This window comes from Penaeus vannamei, chromosome 19, assembly GCF_042767895.1.
Source record: "Penaeus vannamei isolate JL-2024 chromosome 19, ASM4276789v1, whole genome shotgun sequence".
In the NCBI taxonomy this organism is placed as follows: domain Eukaryota; kingdom Metazoa; phylum Arthropoda; class Malacostraca; order Decapoda; family Penaeidae; genus Penaeus; species Penaeus vannamei.
In genome coordinates, this window is record NC_091567.1 from 39,802,078 (window position 1) to 39,812,077 (window position 10,000).

General features: G+C 43.3%; 1 protein-coding gene across 1 annotated transcript in view; it reads left to right on the forward strand.

Annotated features, from left to right (window-relative positions):
• The first annotated feature begins 44 nt into the window (after positions 1–44).
• LOC138865001 (FRAS1-related extracellular matrix protein 3-like) overlaps positions 45–10,000 on the forward strand; it is a 54,288-nt gene continuing 44,332 nt past the window's right edge. The window contains exons 1-3 of the mRNA XM_070133673.1: positions 45–142; positions 406–418; positions 5,961–6,132. Of these exons, the coding sequence (XP_069989774.1) occupies positions 45–142; positions 406–418; positions 5,961–6,132 (283 nt within the window). The remainder of the gene's footprint in view (positions 143–405; positions 419–5,960; positions 6,133–10,000) is intronic.

Below are 10,000 nucleotides of genomic sequence, written 5' to 3' on the forward strand. Positions count from 1 at the left end.
AATCATTATTTTATATCCATCACCTGCTCTCGCTCTCCTGCGCCATGTTCCAACAATATCAGTCAAATCAGCTGGAACATTATGATCGATTCCCACGATATTCATGTGCAGTTCATCCCTTTTGCATCGACAAAGGGATCACGTAAACGACACGGTTAGAAAAAAACCTATGTCCTCAGAATTTTTATGGTTAGTTTCGTAAAAATACTGCTCACTGTGATCGCGTTTGTGGGAGATAGGGTAAGGGCTGGCTATAAATCACTGCTGTTTGGAGGAGTCTTCTGAAAGGTATGGAAACGCATGGAGTTTTGGAGAAAAAAATATTCATTTATTTATCTTTTAAGATTGTCTGTTTATTTTTTTTTATCTCTTTACTAATTTATTTATCTTTTTATATCTTCCTAGTTTAGGAATTGCGGTAAATTTTACTGTCGCATAGGTTTATGATTTTTTTTTTTTTTTAGATTTTTGAAAGGACACACACACACACACACACACTCACACACATACACGCACACACATACATACACTCATACACACACACGCACCCACACACACACACCCACCCACACACACACACCCACACTCACACACATACACACGCACACCCACACACACACACACGCCCACACACCCCAAAGAAAAATAGTGCCGTTTTCCATCCACTCTGCACATTCACACGCCGCACCACCATGTTTTCCTTCCCAGTCTGATGATTCATGCTACGCGTGCCATCAGCTGATAAACCAAGGCGTCCTGGGGAAAATTGCAGCTTCGTTCGGCCATTTTTTTATCTTTTTTTAATCTTTTTCTTTCGTTTTTTTTTTTTTTTTTTTTGATTCGTTTTTTTTTTACCGATCTGTCCCAACATGGTGGAATCATCGTTCGTGACTCATGCAGGAATATTTCTTCCTCCTCCTCCTTTCTCTCCCTCTCTCCCTCTCTCTCCCTTCTCTCTCCTGTCTTCTTCCCTCCTCTCTCCTCTCTCTCCCTTCCTTCCTCTCTCCTTCCCTGCTTCTTCCCTCCCACTTTTCTCCTCCTCTCATCTTCTCCTCTCCCTCTCACTTCCAGCACTCCCTTTCTCCCTCCTCCCTTTCCTTTCTCTTTTTTCCCTCCCTAGTTTTCCTTCCCCTTTCTCTCCTCTCTCCTCCCATACCTTCTCCTTTCTTTTCTTCCTATTCCCCTGACCTTCTTTTTTCTTTTCCTCTCCCTTCTTCTTTCCTCTTCCTGTTCTTCTCTTTCTTTCTCCTCCCTCTTCCCTATCTTTCTTCTTTTCACTCTCTCTTTCCCTCCTCTCTCCCTTTCCCATATCCTTCTTCCTCTTCCTCTCCTCTTCTTTCTCCCTCCTTCTACGTTAATTCTTTCTTTCCTATTTTCTCCTTTCACTTTTTCTTCTCCCCCACACACTCTCCCCATCTCTACTTCTCCTCCCTCATCTTCCCTAACTTCTTTATCCCCCTCCTTTTCCCCCCCCCCCCTCATGATACTTTTAATTGTATCGGGAAAGAAAGGAAATTTTCATATTCATTTTTTTTTGTCTGTGGATGGAACATTTATGCAGGCACACACGCGCGCGTATACAACACACACACACACACACACACACACACACGTATACAACACACACGCGCGCGCACACACACACACACACACACACACACACACACACGTATACAACACACACACACAGACACACACGTATACACACACACACACACACACACACACACATACACATACACACACACCACACACACATACACACTCACACACACACACACACATACACACACATACACAAACAGTCACATGAATATACTAAACCACATACGACTGGCTGCTTATGTGAATATATACACACAAGAACTGATGCACAGTATGTATAAATGTGAAGGCATTAGAAGAAGAAAGAAGGCAAGAGTGCAGTAGGTGATTCATGAGACGTGATTCTGAAAGTGCAGAAGTGCGAGGCGAAGAGAACACACGCACACACACACACACACACACACACACACACACACGCACACACGCACACACACACACAAATGCATACACACACACACACACATACACACAAACACAAGAGCACACACACACACACACACACACACACACACACACACACACACACACACACACACACACACACACACACACACACACACACACACACACACACACACACACACACACACACACACACACACGACAATACAGAAAGAAAAATATAAGTGAAACAAAACAGAAGAGAGAGGAGAGAAGAAGAAGAAGAAGAGGAGGAGGAGGAGGAGGAGGTGGAGGAGAAGAAGAAGAAGAAGAAGAAGAAGAAGAAGAAGAAGGAAGAAGAAGAAGGAAGAAGAAGAAGAAGGAGGAGGAGGAGGGTGAGGAGATAAAAACGGGAAAAGAAAATCGAAAAATAACTTGATGATAATCCTGACATTGGTGATAAAAACTGCATATTAACTTTAGAAAAAATAAGGAAATAAAACTGAATAGTATGTACACAAAAACAGGAACAGAAGAATTACAAGACACAGAGCAGAATTGAAGAAGAAAAATAAATAAATAAAAGGAAGAGAAATAAAAAAAAGCAAGAAAAAGAAGAAGTGCATCTGACCCTTCCTCCTCCCTCCCCCTCCCTCTAGACCACCATAGGACACCCCTAACAGAGACTCTGATAAAGACCTGCTAAACCGTTGACCTATTATACTCAAGTGATTTGCCTTCCTGCGGTTATACTGGGAACATCAGCTGACAGGTCAGTTTTAGAGCTGTACACATCCAGGGGAAAGATTTACATAATGTGGTCACTTTATATGAAAAGTGGCGTCCTTGGAAGCGACTGACTGCAAACGGACTGTGGGAATTGTGAGAAATAAATGATAATAACGAACGATATTAACGAAAACGATAACAGTATCTGGAGAAAATATAGTGTTTCTGTTAAAAACTGACAATAATTAACAATATTAACAAAAACGATAACAGTAGGGAGAGAAAAATCATGTTTCTGTTAAAACGAAGTAGTTTTTTGGTATATCTTCGCTAATTTGAAAAATATTAATAGAATAGTTTGCAGAGCCAGCATTGTGTATGTGTCCCAGAGGTTATTTAACCCTGATTGACATAACTCAGTCACTCTTTTTTCCTTTTATAAAACAACAAATCTCTTTCGATTTACTTAACGCTCTCCTTTTTGATTTCAAATGCTATAAAGTTCACAAAGGGATTTTAAAAAGGAACTATATATTCTTGTACTATCTTCTGACTATAAAATAAATATTACAATAGGCATTAAAGTGAAAATAGTGAATAAAAATCATTAACATCTAAAGGGGTTTAAATATCTCAAACAAGAACATGATATAAGGAAGAATAAAGACGGTTATGATGGAAATTATAATGATGCTTATGGTGATGATATCGGTAACCATAAAAGTTCATAGTAAAAGTATTTTTTGATAATATAATTGTTCTCAGTTGAATAATGATAATACTGCTGATGATCACCACACGAACGATAAAAAAATAATAATGTTCATAATAATAATGTTAATAATAGTAATAATAATATAAGTAATTATGATAGTATTGATAACGATAATATCAACAGTGACGGTAAAAATAATAACAAAAACAAGGATAAAAAACAATATTCAATAATAACATAAATGCAACCACGAAGACAGGACAGCAATGGCACTAAACCAAACATTTTCTCACAAAAGCCATACACTAGGTCTGTGGTTTGGGAGGGGGGAGGGAGGGGGCAGGAAATAGATGGAGGGAGAGAGGGAAGGAAGGAGGAGAGGGAGGGAAGGGGGAGAGGGAGAGTGGGAGGGGAGGGAGGGAAGGGGAAGGAGAGGGAGAGGGTAGGAGGGGAGGAGAGAGGGAGAGGAGGGGATAGTGGGAGAGGAGGAGAGGGAGAGGAGGAAGGGAGGAGGGAGGGAGAGGGAGGGATGATAGGGGAGGAGTGAGGAGAGGGAGAGAAGGGAAGGGAAGGAAGGGAGGAGAGAGGGGAGAGGAGGAGGAAGAGGGAGAGGAAAGTTGGGAGGAGAGACGCACAGTCGGGGGTTGGGGGTGATTAGAGGGCAGCAGGAGAGGACATAGGGGGAGGGGGTGGAAGTGCTCTCCCTCTACTCCCCCGCCCCCAACCCCCTCACACACCCGTTATCTCAAAATCGGACCAGGAGTGATAAATCTCCACGTGGGCAAGAGAATTTGGATGCTGAAGGTGTCGTGACCGGGGGGAGAGGGGGTGGGGTAGGGGGTGGGGAAGTGGAGGGGGAGAATAGGAGGGGAGTGGAAGGGAGGGAAGAAGGGGGTGGAGGGTGTGAGAAGGAGGGAGCGCAGGGGGAGAAGGGAGGGGAGGGGCGGGGATGGAGGGAGGAGTGGAAGGAGGGGAGGGTAGGGGGTGGAGGGGTGGAGAATAGGGAGGAATTGGAGAGGAAGGGTAGGGGGTGAGAGGGGGAAGGGTGGGGAAGGGGAGGGGTAGAGTGAAGAAGGGGGGAGGGAGGGAAGGTGAAGGATGAGTCGGGGAGGGACGGGAGAAGGGAGTGAGAAGGAAGTCGAGGGAAGGAGAGGCAAGGGTGTGGCAAGGAGAGGAGGGTTGGGAGGGAGGTGGAAACCGGGGAAAGAGGCTAGGGAGGGGGTAGTGGAGGGAAGGAGGAGGGAAGTGAATAGTCGGGGAGGACGGGAGAAGGGTGAGAGAAGTCGAGGAGGGGGAGAGGTGCAGTAAGGGCGGGGAGAGGAGGGTTGGGGAGGAGGGTGTAGGGGGAACTGAAGGTGCGGTGATTGAGGGTGGAGGGGAGATGAGGGTGGGTGTGTGGGAGGGGGACGGGGAAGAGGAGAGCTAGAAGGGCTAGTGGAAGGCTGTATGATTGAGGAGGAGATATTGAGGTGTGGGCAATGAGGTGGGAGGGAATGGAGATGTGGTGGGGGGGGAATTGTGAAATTCCCTCACACCTGCCTCCTCGGGCTGCCCAGGTGATGTTTGGGAACATTTGTATATATACACACATATATATATATATATATATATATATATATATATATATATATACAGTAGGGGAAGAAGGGAAACGTAAGAGAAGGGCTAGTGGAAGGAGCTCGAGTTTGCAGGGTAACGAGGGGGAGGGTAGCGTGGTGGGGGGATATTGTGAAATTTCCCTTCGCCAATTTACTCTTTGGCTGCTCGGGAGGGTGTGCCTGGGAACATTTTGTACATATATATATATATATATATATATATATATATATATATATATATATATATATATATATATATATATATATATATATATATATATATATATATATATATATATATATATGGTGTATGTGTGTGTGTGTGTGTGTGTGTGTGTGTGTGTGTGTGTGTGTGTATGTGTGTGTGTGTATATATATATATATATATATATATATATATACATATATATATATATATATATATATATATATATATATATATATACACACATGCGTGTATGTGTGTGTGTATGTTTCGTGCGTGTGTTGTGTGTGTGTGTGTGTGTATGTCTTAGTGTGTGTGTGTGTTGTGTGTGTTGTGTATGTGTGTATGCGTATGTGTGTGTGTGAATAAATGACTATGTAAATATGTAAGCACTCATACACACACTCACATATATATATCTCTGTCTTTTTAGTATGGGACCTTCCCACTCCCCCCTCCCTCCCATTCCCCTCCCTCCCTCCCTCCCTCCTCTGCATTCCACCCTCCCTCCCCGTCCTCCCATTCCACCTTCCTCCCTCCTCCTCCCCTTCCACCTCCTCTCTCCCCACTCCGTCCCTCCTCCTCCTCTCCCTCCCTCCCTCCCTCCCTGCCTCCTGTCCCTCCTCTACCCTCCCTCCCTCTCCCTCCCTCCCATTCCACCCTCCCTCCCTCCCTCTCCCTCCCTCCCTCCCATTCCACCCTCCCTCCCTCCTTTTGTGCTTTCCAGACCACGCCCACGCCTTCCCAAGCCACCACGCCCCCAGAGCTCATGAAGCAGAGCGATCTGTTTGCCGAGGTCCGGGCGCATGGCGTGTGCGGCGTGCGGGCGGGCGTGGGCAGCATGGCTGGAGACAGATTCAGGTCACTGGAGGCGGCTGGCGGAAGAGGGGGAGTGAGGGGTAAAGTGGATAGGAAATTCCCGGGGTTTACTTTGTTCTGTTCTTTTCTTTATGTCTTTTTATGGTTTGTTGTTTTTTATATTTATTTTTTAAAACTATATATTTGGTTCTTTCTTTGTTTTATATATATATATTTTTTCTATATTTTATATCTAATGTTTTTTAGTTACTTTTGTTCTCTTCTTTTTATGTTTTTTTCTGATTTTCCTTCTCTTTCATATTTCTGTTTTTATTTATTTTTTTATTTTCTTGTCCTTTTTGTATATTTTGTTCGCTAAATTATGTTTTTTTTTTAAGTTTTAATTAATTTTTTATGTCTTTTTTTGTTTTATATGTTTTTTTTTCTTTTTATCTATTTTATTTATTTATTTTTTACGTTTCTCCCTTTTCTTTAGATTTTTTTTTTATTTGTTTATTTTTTAAATCTTTTTTTCGCTCTTAACCTTTTTGTATATTTTTCTCTCCTTTATATAACCCAATTATTATTACTCTTAATCTCTATCTTTATTTTTGTCTTTTTTCATATAACATCTACCGATAGGGTTTTCTGATCTATTTAACTTTATAACGAGATAATCTATCTATCTATCCGTATATGTCTGTTTATTGATGTTTAGCGAATCTGTGTGGCTGTCCAGGTATCGGTTATTTATATATCAATATGTTTATCTATTTATGGTAATCTATCACACCATCTAAGTTGATTTATTTCTTTTTCTCTCCTAATTTGACCCTTTTCCTTTATTTCCTTTCATTTTATTCTTGTTTTCTTTCCTTCATTTGCTTCTGTTCTGTTTTCTTCGCTCTCTCTTTTGCTTCATTTTCTACTCTTATTTTTTCTTATTTCCATTTCGTTGATTCTTTTTCTTCCTTTTTTTTTTATCTTAGTCCTTTTGTTTGAAGAACATCCTTTCTTCAGTTAATCTCATTTCCTCTTATTTTCTCACTTTTAATTCCTTGTAACAACCTCCTTGCTTCAATTCTCTTCACTCATCTCCCTTTTTTCATCTAATTCCTCTTGTTTTGATATATTTCCTCAAAATCTTATTCTCGCATTTTTTCATTTTATTATATTCTGCCTCATTTGACAACTTTCTCTCTTTTCTCTCATATCTTATCCGCCTGCTTTTAATAACTCCTTTTGCTTCAATTTCCTCTCACTTCCTTTAATTTTATCCGGATTCTCTCCTCTTATTTTCCTTTATTTCCCATCATATCCTTGATTTAATACATTCCCTTCAAATTATGTCCCCTCACTTGCCCACATTTACTTCTCTCCTCTTTATCATCCTCCTCTTTCCCTCAATTCCTCACATATATCTCTCTCCTCTTTATCACCCTCTTCTTTCCCTCAATTCCCCTCATTTCACCACTCTCCTCCTCTTTAAACACCCGCTCCCCTTCCCCGCAAAGCTCTTGTAAGATTCGATCAAGAGTCGAGAGCCAAGAGCAAGAGGCTCCTTGGCCACGCCCACCGCGCTGAGGGCTCTTCGCTCGCTCCTTGCCACTGGGTGTTGGTTGTTACCAGCCCGGAAATAGGGATTATATCTATATATGTATATGTGTGTGTGTGTGTATATATATATATATATATATATATATATATATATATATATATATATATATATATATATATGTGTGTGTGTGTGTGTGTGTGTGTGTGTGTGTGTGTGTGTGTGTGTGTGTGTGTGTGTGTGTGTGTGTGTGTATACATACACATACGACCACACTTGCACACTTTTTTACAAACATATATTATGTGTGTGTGTGTGGGTTTATGTGTGGGTGTAGGTGTGTGTATGTGCGTGTGTGTATGTGTGTGTGTATGTGTGCAATGTAATGTGTGCGTGTGTGTGTGTGGAGAGGGAGAGAGAGAGAGAGAGAGAGAGAGAGAGAGAGAGAGAGAGAGAGAGAGAGAGACAGAGAGAGAGAGAGAGAGAGAGAGAGAGAGAAAGAAAGAGAAAGAGAGAGTGAAAGAGAAAGAGAGAAAAAGAAAAAGAGAATGCGAAAGAGAAAGAAAGAGAAGACAGACAGACAGACAAACAGCCAGACAAACCGACAGAGTCAAAAGAGATCGAGGGGTGAAATTGGGTTCGTATTTTCTTCGAATTTCGACGAAGGAAACTGTCATACTTCAATCAAATTATCTGGAGGAGGCAAAACACACGCATTGTATATGCTTTTACGCCAATACAACAAATTCGTTTCAGATAACTAAGGTTTTGTTGCTTAGCGTGACACGGAAAGGTACCGCCCTTTGGCAGGTAAATAAAAGTTCTCTCTCTCTCTCTCTCCTTCTCTTTCCCTCTCTCTCTCTCTCTCTCTCTCCCTACTTTTCACGCGCTCTCTTTCTTTCTTTCTCTTTTGGAAGTAAATAAAAGTGCGCTTTCTTTCCCCCCTCTTCCTCTCTCTCTCTCTTGGGAAAGTGAATAAAAATGTTCTCCCTCTATCTCTCTTTCTCTTTGGAAAGTAAATAAAAGCATTTTCTCTCTCTTCTTCCCTCCCTCTCTCTCTCTGTCTCTCTCTCTCTCGTTCTCGCTCCTCTCTCTCTGTCTCTGTCTCTCTCTCTCTCTCTTTCTCTCTCCCTCTCCTCTCCTGGTCCTCGCATCTCTCTCTCTGGCTTAAACTACATTGTCCCCCTCCCCCCCTTCTCCTCTGTGGCATAACTCGTTAAGCTCTGGTTGAATTGGTTTCCGCCTCCCCTCCCCCCCCCCCTTCCTCCCGGACCACCTTCAGCTGTCGAACAATTTTTTGCTCATAAAGACTGAATTGAGATGAAAATTGTATTTAACAGTACTTTCAGTTGTTAAAGAGTGAATTGTAAGTGTCGTTGTTATAAGGTACTTGTGGTATTAAGTCTTCAAAAGATAAGAGAAAGTAGGACTGGGTAGAATCGGGAATTTATCAGTAGGTGTATATATTCGAAGACACAAAATATCCAAAAGTAGAAGAAAAAAAAATGTGAACCTGTTTCGAGTAAAATATGAAGTTGGACAGGATCAGGAGACACCCACTTTCCTATTTGTTCTGCTTATCTCTTAATGCCCCGCCAAGAGACAGAAAAAAAGAGAAGAAGAAACGACGAAGAAAAATTATCTCCGAGCCAGACAACTGATATGCTTTTGGTCCCTCTGTCCGGTCCGCGGTCCATAATTCACGTATCGGACCCGCATTTCAGCCTGGGGATAATTCACTCACTTTCACCTACCGCCTTCACCTTCACTCTCAACCTTCACCTTCCTCAAGACGGCAGCCGAGACCCCCAATACCCCCTCTCCCTCCCCTCCTCCACCCCCTCCCCTCCTCCCCCCCCTCCCCTCCTCCACCCCCTCTCCCTCCCCTCCCCCTCCTCCTCCCCCTCCCGCCTTACTACCCATGACCGCCTCCTCAGTGAGTCAACAGACCTGCCACTCATAAATCACACGCCGCAGACCCAAGACAATGCCCCGTTCCCCATACCGCCTTATGGTCGGAAATGCCCCCTTGAGACGTGGCTCCCGTCGCCCTTAAGGACAGGACAGCCCCGGCGGAAGGCTTCGAGATCATAAATCTGAGATAGAAATGGTTCCCCAAACACTGGCTCGGCGGCGACGGGTTCAGGATCGGTGAAGACGGCGACGCGGGAGGAAGTGGGGGGTGAGAGAGGGGGTGAAGTCGGGGGGTCGGATAGGGTGGATGAGGAGGATGGGAAGGGTGGATAGGGAGGGGGATGGGAGGGTGGATAGGGATAAGGGAGAGCCTTCTCCTACCTCCCGTAGGAGAAGGTGGATAGAGACGAGGTGAAAATGGGAGATGAGAGAGGGGAGTAAGGGTGTGGATAGTGAGGGGGATGAGTGGGAGGGAGGTGGGATCAGGGTCAAGGGAGGAA